Source organism: Aquarana catesbeiana, linkage group LG05 (genome assembly GCF_042186555.1).
Source record: "Aquarana catesbeiana isolate 2022-GZ linkage group LG05, ASM4218655v1, whole genome shotgun sequence".
In the NCBI taxonomy this organism is placed as follows: Eukaryota; Metazoa; Chordata; class Amphibia; order Anura; family Ranidae; genus Aquarana; species Aquarana catesbeiana.
In genome coordinates, this window is record NC_133328.1 from 949973 (window position 1) to 965434 (window position 15462).

Here is a 15462-nt window from a genome sequence, read left to right on the forward strand (position 1 = left end):
CCGAATTGACGGTCACGATTACTATAACTGCCCGTCGTTCCTGTCACGCGGCTTTTACCCCCAACACGCCGCAGATTCGGCGATGACAGGATCTTCGTTTTGACTTCACTTCAGTCAAACTTATATTGGACAAGCCGGAGGGGAGGGCAGAAAAGGGAACGCCGGGAAGCGGATTCACGGGGCGAATGATGAACATTGGAGATGAAATACAAGACGAGAAGAATGTCCCGTGCCGCACAATATCGGCATGATAATAGAGTGAAAGAAATAGGACTTCGCAGGGCTAACACAATACATTAGCATTTCACAATTCGTGTGTCAGTTCTGTGGTGGATATGAAATGAGATAGCAGGAAATGTTCATGACAGACATCTATATGGATTACATCTAATCCAGCCGCAGCTACCCAAAGCCGAGCTTCTTCCAGCATCCGCTACCATAAAATTCATTGCAGAAGGATGTTCTATGGAAGGAGGCAGAGCGCTCCATGTACACGGCGTGCATTTATTCTTTTTTTTTTTTTTTTTCTTTTTAATTATGATGAATTCGTAGGCCTCCAGAAACGTTTATAGAAATCTTCCCAGGTGTCCACCAATTGCTCTACAGACCCAACTACACCCTTCCAGCAAAAGATGGCTCTTGGCTCTATGGACACCTTGACTTGGCTCTATGGACACCTTGACTTGGCTCTATGGACACCTTGACTTGGCTCTATGGACACCTTGACTTGGCTCTATGGACACCTTGACTTGGCTCTTGGCTCTATGGACACATTGACTTGGCTCTATGGACACCTTGACTTGGCTCTATGGACACCTTGACTTGGCTCTATGGACACCTTGACTTGGCTCTATGGACACCTTGACTTGGCTCTATGGACACATTGACTTGGCTCTTGGCTCTATGGACACATTGACTTGGCTCTTGGCTCAATGGACACCTTGACTTATGCACTTTGGTATTGTTACAATGCACATATTATGGAGCGTTTATTCTGAATGGCAACCCCAGAGGTCCCCTAAGCTGTGGCACACTTCATCGGAAAAATTGGTACATGTCCGATTTCGCTATGTTATGGTGCGTTAAAAAAAAATACAATCCCTTAAAACCAGAGGCTGCATTCACACCTGATTGACATGGAAACTCCGGCACAAATCAGTTATTTTGGCCAAACTGGCTGAAAATATTTCCATTACTAATAGATGCACCAGCACTGAGGAAGTAGGGGAGTGAGGGCCACACAGTCCAGAGGGATGTAAAAAGGCCGATTATGGTGGAAAATTAGCAAGTGGGCCTCACTTGGAATTATGCTTTAGAGAGACTCCATCTCATTTTGGTTATACACGGAGGGTTCTCTCAAAGTTTTCCTTCTTCATCTGCATTCTCATGAGAAAACAGAAGATAACATTTTGTATTTCTAGCCAGGACTGATCGAGTGTCTACTAAGACATAGAAATGTATCGTGTAATATAAAGTGCAGCGCTATAAAATTAAAAAAATGAAACAATCAAATGATTGAAATATGTGTGTATCAAATAAAGTGCAGATGTGCAAAAGTTATCTATGACTGCTATACAATGTTCCATGTATGACCAACACAGTGCAAAAATAAACACATTTAAATGTAAATCCAATTTCAAATAAAGTGCAAAAATGGTGAAATCAAACTGTGCACATGTACAAAAGTTCATAGGTGGTTTAAATTCAATGAGAGATCCCTTGTGAAGTATGAATTCAATGAGAGATCCCTTGTGAAGTATGAATTCAATGAGAGATCCCTTGTGAAGTATGGATTCAATGAGAGAGATCCCTTGTGAAGTATGGATTCAATGAGAGAGATCCCTTGTGAAGTATGGATTCAATGAGAGATCCCTTGTGAAGTATGAATTCAATGAGAGAGATCCCTTGTGAAGTATGAATTCAATGAGAGATCCCTTGTGAAGTATGAATTCAATGAGAGAGATCCCTTGTGAAGTATGGATTCAATGAGAGAGATCCCTTGTGAAGTATGGATTCAATGAGAGAGATCCCCTGTGAAGTATGGATTCAATGAGAGAGATCCCTTGTGAAGTATGGATTCAATGAGAGAGATCCCTTGTGAAGTATGGATTCAATGAGAGAGATCCCTTGTGAAGTATGGATTCAATGAGAGAGATCCCTTGTGAAGTATGAATTCAATGAGAGATCCCTTGTGAAGTATGAATTCAATGAGAGAGATCCCTTGTGAAGTATGGATTCAATGAGAGAGATCCCCTGTGAAGTATGGATTCAATGAGAGAGATCCCTTGTGAAGTATGGATTCAATGAGAGAGATCCCTTGTGAAGTATGGATTCAATGAGAGAGATCCCTTGTGAAGTATGGATTCAATGAGAGAGATCCCTTGTGAAGTATGGATTCAATGAGAGAGATCCCTTGTGAAGTATGGATTCAATGAGAGAGATCCCTTGTGAAGTATGGATTCAATGAGAGAGATCCCTTGTGAAGTATGGATTCAATGAGAGAGATCCCCTGTGAAGTATGGATTCAATGAGAGAGATCCCTTGTGAAGTATGGATTCAATGAGAGAGATCCCTTGTGAAGTATGGATTCAATGAGAGAGATCCCTTGTGAAGTATGGATTCAATGAGAGAGATCCCTTGTGAAGTATGAATTCAATGAGAGATCCCTTGTGAAGTATGAATTCAATGAGAGAGATCCCTTGTGAAGTATGGATTCAATGAGAGAGATCCCCTGTGAAGTATGGATTCAATGAGAGAGATCCCTTGTGAAGTATGGATTCAATGAGAGAGATCCCTTGTGAAGTATGGATTCAATGAGAGAGATCCCTTGTGAAGTATGGATTCAATGAGAGAGATCCCTTGTGAAGTATGGATTCAATGAGAGAGATCCCTTGTGAAGTATGGATTCAATGAGAGAGATCCCTTGTGAAGTATGGATTCAATGAGAGAGATCCCTTGTGAAGTATGGATTCAATGAGAGAGATCCCCTGTGAAGTATGGATTCAATGAGAGAGATCCCTTGTGAAGTATGGATTCAATGAGAGAGATCCCTTGTGAAGTATGGATTCAATGAGAGAGATCCCTTGTGAAGTATGGATTCAATGAGAGAGATCTCTTGTGAAGTATGAATTCAATGAGAGATCCCTTGTGAAGTATGAATTCAATGAGAGAGATCCCTTGTGAAGTATGGATTCAATGAGAGAGATCCCCTGTGAAGTATGGATTCAATGAGAGAGATCCCTTGTGAAGTATGGATTCAATGAGAGAGATCCCTTGTGAAGTATGGATTCAATGAGAGAGATCCCTTGTGAAGTATGGATTCAATGAGAGAGATCCCTTGTGAAGTATGGATTCAATGAGAGAGATCCCTTGTGAAGTATGGATTCAATGAGAGAGATCCCTTGTGAAGTATGGATTCAATGAGAGAGATTCCTTGTGAAGTATGAATCAAATACTTGGCCACGTGAAACCCGTCACCACAGTGAGACAAGAGGCTTACCAGAAAGCCAGTGACCACCCTTATTGAGGCGGGTCACAAAACGCTTGTTGGATCTGGGATCTGCTGGAGAGATGTTCTGATGTCCTAAACGTCCCCATCAGGACATAAACATCAGAACATCTCTCCAGCGGATTCCAGATGCAACAAGCGTTTTGAGACCCCCCTGAATAAGGGTGGTCACTGGCTTTCTGGTAAGCCTCTTGTCTCACTGTGGTGACGGGTTTCACGGGGTCAAGTATTTGATTCATGCTGCATACTTGAGGACCCTCGTTGATTGCCCTCTCCATATTTGTTGTGGATGGGGTGGATAATTTTCAGTTTTGGAGGATTTAAATTCTGACATAAAAGACAGTGAAGAAAGTGGCAAGAGAGTGGCAAGTGAATTAATGAATTGAGCACTAGGGTCAGCCCCATTACCATGTTTACGGTATTTACCAACCAACTCCAGGAGGTCTGGAGCTGAGGACATCTCCATACTACATAAGGAAAGGTGCCCCTCTCTACACCACACCAACACATAGCCTTAGTCACTGGATAGATGGAGAAGAGTTTTTAAGTTGTATGAACCTATTCCTGGCTGAGATCATACACGATAGGTATACAGTAGTTGTAGACAGTCATCCCAGTCTTCCTCAGTCAGGGACAGAATGTCACCCTTTCACTTATCAGCTCCTGATGAAGTAAATTCCTATGAAGAAACGGGTTGGGTGATGACTTCCGGTCAACGTAATTTTCGACACCAGGAAAACATGGTGGCCATCGTTAATGTAGGCATATATGGGTTTTTTTTTTAAGGCATACATTGTTTTTACATGTAAGTGCATTACGTTATTTAAAAAAAAATGGTATTCTTCACTATGTCATTAATCTCTATTGCCTGGATATGGAGCACCTTTCCTAGGCTAATCCTAGGGGAGACTGTATTGGGACCCGGAGCACAGCAACACCTGGGGGGGTGGGAGGGGATACACATTGAATTATTAAGAAAATGGTTTTCCTAGCCTATCTGTAATTAAAAGTCTTTCAATTGGTTCTGATGTGATTATTATTGGTGTCAGAAAATTGAGCACGCACTTCTTGTCTCGAAAAAAAAAAAAAAAAATCCAATTAGGTAGATGGAAGGAATCTAAGTGTGTTGAAGTCTAAAAGAATGCCTCCTCTCTCCCCCGCCCCAGATGGATAAATCTGAAGAGAAAACTGGAGTCTGATAATTCTTCACAGTACTTTATTATCTGGTATAAGATAAGGACATTCAAGCAAACTTAGCAGAATCCCACGTGTTTCAGCCAAGATCAAGACTGGCTGAAACGCGATAGCATTCTGCTGCACTTATTTGGATGTTCCAGATTGCGTACCTCTTTCCAAATGAAGTGCTGTGAAGATGTGTTATTGGACTCTCACTCTGCAAATTTATGATTACGAGGTGTACAGGTGTGTATAGTGGTGTGGAGTTGGAGATACTCTTATGATATTTTTACCCCAGAGTGGGGTAAGTGGAGAGATGGAATGTGGGGGTCCCTGTAACTTTCTTTGGCCTTTTTCCAAACACCAAGAGTGGGTTTCATGTGAGTAGTAACTGCGGGCCCAATGTTCCATTTCTTTGAGCTCCATCAATACAATTATGGAACCAGTTGAGGGACGGTATCCGAGCAGAGGGAATTCAGGGTAATGGGATGTCCCGTTGTCTGCACTCTGATGGATCGAGTTGGGAATTCAGGGTAAAGGGACAACCTTCCAGGTGAAGCAAACCCCGGTGGGATGTCCCGTTCTCTGCACTCTGATGGATAGAGTTGGGAATTCAGGGTAAAGGGACAACCTTCCAGGTGAAGCAAACCCCGGTGGGATGTCCCGTTGTCTGCACTCTGATGGATCGAGTTAAAAATTCAGGGTAAAGGGACAACCTTCCAGGTGAAGTAAACCCCGGTGTGATGTCCCGTTCTCTGCACTCTGATGGATAGAGTTGGGAATTCAGGGTAAAGGGACAACCTTCCAGGTGAAGCAAACCCCGGTGTGATGTCCCGTTCTCTGCACTCTGATGGATAGAGTTGGGAATTCAGGGTAAAGGGACAACCTTCCAGGTGAAGCAAACCCCGGTGTGATGTCCCGTTCTCTGCACTCTGATGGATAGAGTTGGGAATTCAGGGTAAAGGGACAACCTTCCAGGTGAAGCAAACCCCGGTGTGATGTCCCGTTCTCTGCACTCTGATGGATAGAGTTGGGCATTCAGGGTAAAGGGACAACCTTCCAGGTGAAGCAAACCCCGGTGTGATGTCCCGTTCTCTGCACTCTGATGGATAGAGTTGGGCATTCAGGGTAAAGGGACAACCTTCCAGGTGAAGCAAACCCCGGTGGGTCATCCCGTTGGCTGTGCTCTAGTGAATCGAGTCGTGAATTCAGAGTAAAGGATGGACTCTGATGGACTGAGTCAAAGGTTGCAGCATTTAAATAATCACAATTTAATGAATCGATTGTGTCTGGCCAAAGCCCTTAGACGGCTTTTAAGTGTCAGCTTGTTTAATTGAGGGGAGCGTTTCATCCTATCACATGTCGATTTCCTACACGGCTTTGAGGAAGCTGGAGGGGAAAAGCGGCCGTTTCCATAAATACTCTGACACGTCGTTTAGAGTCATGCTGATATGCTAATCCCTTCAAAGTAATACCTTGAATGCGCAGCCTACAGCCTTGAGCTGAGCTGGCTCTGCGCTCTCTCTATTTATTCCTGCTGCTCTCTAATCCGGACATGAAAGCGCCGCTCTGAACGTAAAGAGATTACCACATCTGAGTATTCACTTTTTATGGGTATTCGGTGTCCCCAGTAAAACATCTATATCATTACTTAACTTTGTCATCGGTTTTACACGCCGATACAAAGTTAGCGGGAGTTGGTGCGCTGCAAGGACCACGCATTCACAGGAAACCGCGGCGGGTTTTCAGGGAGCTGGCGCTTTAGGTTATAATTGTAATGATCAGTTGAGTTATTTATGATGTGACATTTACAGATCTGAAAAACGCTCAATCGGCGGTTACAGCTCCGACCCAATATACTGTATATATATTTGTATTCTCTGGTGCTCCCTTGGTGCTTTCTATCTCTCATCTTCAGAGAGACGCGCTCAACAAAATATAATACAACTCAGATTCAATTGTCATAATGCACTTAAAAGGTCTCCCCATATGACAGTCCAAAGCATCATAGTGTCCTATGGAGGCTCTTTGAGGACAAAATCAGCTTTATAATTTGAGGTCCATCGTGTGTTTTGTGTGCATTTTCTGAATGTGGCGGACGGAAAGCAAGGTGGGAGCACCAGAGAGTCAAATTATCACCGATATGGAGACACTGAGTCCTGCCTTTTACCTTTGGGGGAGAGGGGGGTGCCCCTTGTCCTCAACCTCCTGGGCACCAGGTTCAAAACAACCCCTCCACAGATCGGGAGGGTTGTTGCTGCTGCCTGCTACCTCCTTTGGGGAAGGGGTTGTGCAGCCTGCCACCTCCCTTTGCATGAGCATCGCCTGTCACCTCCGGGGGGGGGGGGGGGGGGGGGGGGGGGAACAACATTTGTTGACGCAACTTGTTCCCATTGAAGGGTGTCGGTGTTTGCAGCCTTTCACCTCCAGGCCAGCCTGGCTCTCCTACTCCTCTCCCTATCCGTAGCTAAGGTCACCACAGAGAAAGAAGGTAATAGTGGTGCTTGGAGAGGGGGAGCGGGCACCCTCTGGTAAGTGGCAGAGAAGGTTGTGACGGCTGGCTCGCCCGCAATCCACCCCCAGTAGGCCGAGTACCGACACCTGTACGCTGCCTGGGGGTTGAGGACCCCTGACAGAGTTTATTACGGATACTATTCAGTTACATGTTTATGGTTGAATGTTTTTATCACTACTAAAACATAGAAAAATAAAGATAACTACATCACAGAAACAAAGCGCCATATATATCTATAGTGAGAAATAGTAAAAATTCGAGACCGAGACCCAAAAATTCAGGATGCACTTGGCCAGAAATCGAAAATGAAATGGACAGATTTTAAAAAATTGATTGTACAGAAAAACCCCTAGCCACTAAGTTGAAAAGACTATAATGGTATCAAAATATAAAAAAAGTATCAAAAATACTCAATATTAGGTGGGTGATGATAATGTTACGGCTGATTGGTGTATACCAGGACAAAGTTACTTTCCTTCATGTGAGAGGAGTCAGACTCGGCTTCTGGCCCAGTTATATAATAAATCAGGTTGGACACGTGGCACAGATTAGCGGCTGTGTGACGAGGTGTCACTGTGCCATCTTTAGCACTTCCGCATTAATAATTTCACAGTCATTCTAACAGGAGAAGGAGATGGTGATTGGTTCCGACTCTCTCCACACCAGCTCAGCTGCTTCTACTCGACAGGATTTACTAAAACGAGAACTTGAAAGTGTCAGCAATACTTAATGCTAAAGAACGTGGCCAGGGAGTCTATGGTGGTCTTCCAAGCCTGGAGACACTAACGCTGAACTGTTCAGGTATGGTCCATGACAGAACATATGGGTGTTGCTCATCTGACATTCCATTGCATGGATGGGTCCAGGCTCTGCATTAAGGCAGCCACATCACTGATTGAGATGGTCTAAGCACTTCAAAAACCGGCATGCCCACTTTTTCTTAAGTCGCTGAACCACCATGTACAAGTGTGCGTTGTGGTGCAGTACAGTACATCATCCACTACTGTAGTTGTGTGTTGAGGTGCTGCACCAATTGAATGGCATCGCACCACAGGAAAGCATGAGTTATCAAAATGCACAGGTCTGACTGGGCCCTATTGTTTCTAAGTTCACCTTTTTCCACAGCGGCTAAGTGGTTAGCACTTCCACCCGGCAGCACTGGGGTTGTTGGTTCGAATCCAAACAACAGCACTACCTGCCTGGAGTTTGCATGTTCTCCCTTTGCCTGTCTGGTTTTCCTCCAAGTCCTTCCACACTCCAAAGACATGCTGGGAGGTTGGTTGGCTCCTGTTAAGCCTCTTGTCATATCTGTAAACCATTTGGGCTCCTCTGGAGACCTGGCTGAAAAACTCCCAGTTAATAATCCCCATGTCCTGATCTGCTGCTAGGAGGTGAAAACCATAGGACACCCAGCCCCAGCATTACAGGAGAGACCTGGGAGTTTTTAGGCCAAGCTTCCAGAGGGGTCCAAATGACCTGCAGATATCACCATAAAATTAAAGGCCAAGTTCCCCTTTGGAACATGTTTCACTCGTTTTTAAAGTGGACTTAAACCCTCTTCCACTTCTTCCCTCCACTCCTTCCATCTTCTGTAGCTATTTTTAAAAGGCAAAAATGTCCGGCCCCACCTCCCTCCCGAACGTTAGTCGCCTTAGGAGAATGACATACACCCCGCCCGCTGTGCCTCCTGGGATATGCAAGCCAAATACCCCAGAAGGCATAGCCTTCCATTCATAAAAGAAGAAGGGGGTGGGCCTATCAGCGCATCATCGGGAGGCTTGCCTGCTCCTGCCAAACCAGAAAGAGCTGACGGGCCTCTCGATGATGTTAGAAAAGAACATGGTGGTGCAGGACAGAGCTGTGGCAGGGAATGAGAGGATCTCAGCATGACATCACTGGATGGGTATGTGAAATGTGCAAATACCACCTTAAGGTAAGCCGGGGGTGAAAAAAAAAAAAAAGCGGGCAAGGTGGGTGCAGATGCGCTTTCAGGTAGAACATGTTCCAGCATCTGCAGCCTCCCCCAGTCCTCCTTCCCTGTGACAGTAGAATGGTGATCCACTCCCTGGAATAGCTGTCACAATTTGAAACCAATGCAGACGTTTGGGGCTCCGCCCACACAGGCGCATCATTCATTCACTATTTCCCGTGAATGAATGCCTACAAGTACAGTCAGCCATTGCACATGACATTTTGTAGTTCTCAATGAATGAGGGTGCCGGTGAGCTCTCTTGTAGTCCATTAATTCCTCCGGCTCTCCAGCAACTGCCTGCCTGTACGAGGTACGAGCAGACAGCTATGCTGAGAGTCCGCAGGAGCCTGAAATTGCACCCCCCTGATCTGCTGTGCTATACCAGTCCAGCCCACCGCCTTTGGTCAGCAATGTAGTGATCTGGGAACCCTGGCTTGTGAGGCAGGAGAGACATTCCCAAGCACACCCACTGGCAGGATCCTCATACTTTATATACTCTCTGGATTCTGTTTACATTGGATTACATTGAACTCAAATTAAAGAGGACCTGTACAGTGGAAGGTGTGCCATACAAAAGTCAAGCAGAGAACAAAGGACTTGTCCTCAGTTTTGTCTGTGGTCTCCCTGCAGCTGCAACACAGAGGAAATCTAGAAATAACTTTCCGGTTTCAGGGAACCTCTGATAATTACTTGATCTACAACTCATGATACATTAGTGTGAGGGTCGTTGGGAAGGATGCTCCTTACACTTGTGGTCACTGGGAAGAATTTCCCCCTTATAGACAGCTAAAAAAGATGAATGGTGTCAGAGGAAACTTATCGGAGTCAAAAATTGCTCTGGGAGGAAACCCCTTAAGCAACCTCTGGGAGGAAACCCCTTAAGCAACCTCTGGGAGAAAACCCCTAGCAACCCCCTCTAGTAACCCTGGTTGAGAATCATTGTTGTATTAGATGGAAACATTAAAGAGGGAATGCAGCAAGATGGAAAAAAAACAAACAAAAAACACACAAGTGAAGGTGATGCGAGGATCCTGGAGTCTACAGGGACCACATGGGGAGAGAAAGTTGGATAAAATGTGGTGGGTGAGATGTCGCCTGAGGCTACCCACAGAGATTACTGCATACAAGACCCCGGTGAGCAATCAGAGTTTAGATGGAAGTAGCGGAGCTCATTGCTCTTCATTTGTTGCCTAGCAATGGCTTCCAGCACCTAGCAGACCTTTCCTTTACGTTTACACAAGAGTTTCAATTTAATCTGATACAAATTGTGACAGAGCGTCTCTCCACTTATTTTTTATGCACACAGAAAAAAAATTTAATAAAATGGTGAAGAATCCTGTGCAAAAAAGCGGACCAGATACAACGACTTCCAGTGTCTGACCGTGAAATCTGTCCTGGGGCAGGACCAGCAGCGGGCCCCGGTGGAAGGGACCAGCGGCGGGCCCCGGGGGGGGGGGGGGAGGGACCAGCGGAGGGCCCGGGGGGGGGGGAGGGAGGGACCAGCGGCGGGCCCCGGGGGAAGGGACCAGGGGCGGGCCCCGGGGGAAGGGACCAGCGGCGGGCCCCAGGGGAAGGGACCAGGGGCGGGCCCCGGGGGAAGGGACCAGCGGCGGGCCCCGGGGGAAGGGACCAGCGGCAGTGATGTCCACGATCCCCTTAACCATCCAGGACACTCCTCCTGATTAGCTGAGACAGAGCAGCAGCACCATTGGCTCTAAGCAATGCATTGCCTATGCTGATGCAGAGATCTGTCAGGTTCTTTCGTTTAACCCACTGATTGAATGAAAACAAAACTGCACAAAAGTCCTACTCTGCAGCATGCTGGCAAGGGACGGGCTTTTCCAAATTGTGGCTGCTTTAGAAGAAAAATAATGTAAGACTGTGCACACCTTTTATTTTTATTGTTTATTTTTTCACCCATTAATATATTTAATGGATTCCAATTAGTTCCATTCGGGCTTTAGGTGAACGAGTCGTGTGCCCTGCAGGGTAAGGCTTCATTCCCACAGGCGCACCCACCGGGTCCATACACCCAAAACAAGGGGCCGTCTTCACCCCCCCCCGGTATTCCGTGCAGCTGGACAACAGGTAAACGACTGCTGGATTTCAGCGCACATCCCCAACTTTACATACCTGCGGGAGTGACACATGGAACAGAACACACCTGTACAGGTGTAGACAGCGCCCCCCCCCCCCCCTTTTTCCTTTCCAATTGTCCTATGATTGAATATTTTCCACTCATACATGGTCATTACTCAAAATAGACGTCTGTCCATTTTTGCACGTCCCCCCATAGCCACTGTGGGGGAACCCTGGTGGGTGCTTTGACTCCCGCTAGGCCTGGGTCCTGGGTAAGTGACATTGCGCTCTTTCTCCTCCCTTTTCTACATTATTATTGGTTGTTGAATATTTTCATACTTTGTGATATTTGGTGTTTACGGTCATTATGACTGATTTCAGATATATGACTGATTTCAGATTTCAGTCTCCTGATGAAGCGGTAGAACTCGGCGAAACATGTTGAGAACAATGATATCCGTGGAACCCACCATATCCTAATCCTCAACAGGGGACATGAGTTTTGGTGATATAATTGGATTTTTACTATACACCTTTTATGATGTTTTTCAAAAAGTATTTGGATCAGGATGCCGCCACGTCCCTCACCTTCTTGTGTCACTGCCGCATTACCAGCCATCCCATTAAAGTGAATGGGACAGAGGAGGGGGCCAACAGCCGGACACGGGAGGGGGCCAACAGCCGGACACGGGAGGGGGCCAACAGCCGGACACGGGAGGGGGCCAACAGCCGGACACGGGAGGGGGCCAACAGCCGGACACGGGAGGGGGCCAACAGCCGGACACGGGAGGGGGCCAACAGCCGGACACAGGAGGGGGCCAACAGCCGGACACAGGAGGGGGCCAACAGCCGGACACAGGAGGGGGCCAACAGCCGGACACAGGAGGGGGCCAACAGCCGGACACAGGAGGGGGCCAACAGCCGGACACAGGAGGGGGCCAACAGCCGGACACAGGAGGGGGCCAACAGCCGGACACAGGGGGGGGCCAACAGCCGGACACAGGGGGGGGCCAACAGCCGGACACAGGGGGGGGCCAACAGCCGGACACAGGGGGGGCCAACAGCCGGACACAGGGGGGGGCCAACAGCCGGACACAGGGGGGGGCCCAACAGCCGGACACAGGAGGGGGCCAACAGCCGGACACAGGAGGGGGCCAACAGCCGGACACAGGAGGGGGCCAACAGCCGGACACAGGAGGGGGCCAACAGCCGGACACAGGAGGGGGCCAACAGCCGGACACAGGAGGGGGCCAACAGCCGGACACAGGAGGGGGCCAACAGCCGGACACAGGAGGGGGCCAACAGCCGGACACAGGAGGGGGCCAACAGCCGGACACAGGAGGGGGCCAACAGCCGGACACAGGAGGGGGCCAACAGCCGGACACAGGAGGGGGCCAACAGCCGGACACAGGAGGGGGCCAACAGCCGGACACAGGAGGGGGCCAACAGCCGGACACAGGAGGGGGCCAACAGCCGGACAGAGGAGGGGGCCAACAGCCGGACAGAGGAGGGGGCCAACAGCGGGACAGAGGAGGGGGCCAACAGCGGGACAGAGGAGGGGGCCAACAGCGGGACAAAGGAGGGGCCAACAGCCGGACAGAGAAGGGGCCCATAGCGGGACACAGGAGGGGGCCAACAGCCGGACACAGGAGGGGGCCAACAGCCGGACACAGGAGGGGGCCAACAGCGGGACAGAGGAGGGGCCAACAGTGGGACAGAGGAGGGGCCAACAGCGGGACAGAGGAGGGGCCAACAGCGGGACAGAGGAGGGGCCAACAGCGGGACAGAGGAGGGGCCAACAGCGGGACAGAGGGGGGGGCCAACAGCGGGACAGAGGGGGGGGCCAACAGCGGGACAGAGGGGGGGGCCAACAGTGGGACAGAGGAGGAGCCGCTGCAGGACAGAGATGACAGTTACTCTTTAAAAATTATGATTTAAATCAAATCCCCTGATTTGGATATCCTGTTTTATAGGTTTTTTGTATCAGTAAAGAATTGAATATCTTTTATCAAATCTGGAGTATACGCTGTGTAAGTTGGTACCGAGATATTCCTTCAAAATCCCCTTTCTATGGGTGACTGGGTGGGGACCGATCTCCCAGTCTTTTTCCTTCTAATTGGATGATGGTACACCACACTTCATCTATATGCAATCTACACCAATAGAGGCTTTAGCTTCTCTAGCGCTTCGCATTGGTCCACCTGTGTGATGGAGGCCCAACAACGTACAGGTGGTGCAAGAAACCATAAAAAAATAAATAAAAAAATAAAAATAAAACCATCTTTACACTGAAAAGTGATGTGTGATTGGATGAGGTGTACGGTGACTGCGATTGGAGGATAAAGATCTTAAAGTGTCTCTTGGCAGGAAGTTGTTCAATTCATGTTTGTTGTCAAAAAACATAAAAAATAAAATAGAATGAATAATCAGTTTTCTCTGGCGGGAAAGGGTGACATGGAGGGTAATAAAATTAGCCGGCCGGCGTGATACAAGTGGGAAGATAATCAGGAGGGAGGGGAGGGGAGAACTTACAGATGCTCTCTCAGCTCTGGTGTGTCGCTAGGAGTCCCCAGGGAGCGCAGGATTTTCTCCAAAGACTGCACTGTCAACAAGAGAGACACAAGAAGAAGCTGAATCCCGGAAGCCATCCGTCCCCCCCTGCAAGTCACCGCCGGCTACGGCTTATCACACAAAGGCACATTGACAACATGTAAAGCTCCCGTTCCTCACCTAGCGCACACTTCTGCTCTCAATCAACTTTATAAAGGATGCACGCTGCGTGCACGAACACTCCGCACACGGAATGTCAAGTCATTGGGGGGACTGCAAAGACGTGTCATTCCACAAATTCTAATAAATCCTGCTGAAGGACGCACGGCAGAGGAACCTATCGGGGCTTACAGAGAACTTCTACCCAGATACAATCAATATATACCAATACATAGCTGAAAATTAGACAGTATATATATATATATATATATATATATTTTTAACCAATTGCTTACCGGACAATTCTGACACTTCTCTCAAATGTAAAAATTTGTGTTTTTGTTGCTAATTATGTAAAACCACCAAACATTATATATATATATATAGATAGATATATATTGATAGATATAAATTATTTAAAACCAGCAAACATTTTATATGTGTTTTTTTTTTTAGCTGAGGCCTTAGACAATACAGAGCATCCGGAAAGTATACACAGCGCTTCACTTTTCCCACAATTTCTTATATTACGGCCTTATTCCACAATGGATTAGATTCATTATTTTCCTCCAAATTCTACAAACAATCCCCCATAATGACAACGTGAAAGGATACGTAAAGATTTTTTTTTTTTTGTACATGGGAGGAGCCTGTGATACTTCTGTACATGGGAGGAGCCTGTGATACTTCTGTACATGGGAGGAGCCTGTGATACTTCTGTACATGGGAGAAGCCTGTGATACTTCTGTACATGGGAGGAGCCTGTGATACTTCTGTACATGGGAGGAGCCTGTGATACTTCTGTACATGGGAGGAGCCTGTGATACTTCTGTACATGGGAGGAGCCTGTGATACTTCTGTACATGGGAGGAGCCTGTGATACTTATGTACATGGGAGGAGCCTGTGATACTTATGTACATGGGAGGAGCCTGTGATACTTATGTACATGGGAGGAGTCTGTGATACTTATGTACATGGGAGGAGCCTGTGATACTTATGTACATGGGAGGAGCCTGTGATACTTATGTACATGGGAGGAGCCTGTGATACTTATGTACATGGGAGGAGCCTGTGATACTTATGTACATGGGAGGAGCCTGTGATACTTCTGTACATGGGAGGAGCCTGTGATACTTCTGTACATGGGAGGAGCCTGTGATACTTCTGTACATGGGAGGAGCCTGTGATACTTCTGTACATGGGAGGAGTCTGTGATACTTCTGTACATGGGAGGAGCCTGTGATACTTCTGTACATGGGAGGAGCCTGTGATACTTCTGTACATGGGAGGAGCCTGTGATACTTCTGTACATGGGAGGAGCCTGTGATACTTCTGTACATGGGAGGAGCCTGTGATACTTCTGTACATGGGAGGAGCCTGTGATACTTCTGTACATGGGAGGAGCCTGTGATACTTCTGTACATGGGAGGAGCCTGTGATACTTCTGTACATGGGAGGAGCCTGTGATACTTCTGTACATGGGAGGAGCCTGTGATACTTCT

At 47.4% G+C, this 15462-nt stretch overlaps 1 protein-coding gene across 1 annotated transcript in view; it reads right to left on the reverse strand.

Annotated features, from left to right (window-relative positions):
• The window catches only part of TSNARE1 (t-SNARE domain containing 1), a gene marked incomplete in the record, with an annotated part of 405182 nt that overhangs the window by 242030 nt on the left and 147690 nt on the right, over window positions 1-15462 (reverse strand). The window contains 1 exon segment of the mRNA XM_073629371.1: window positions 13783-13852. Within this exon segment, the coding sequence (XP_073485472.1) occupies window positions 13783-13852 (70 nt within the window).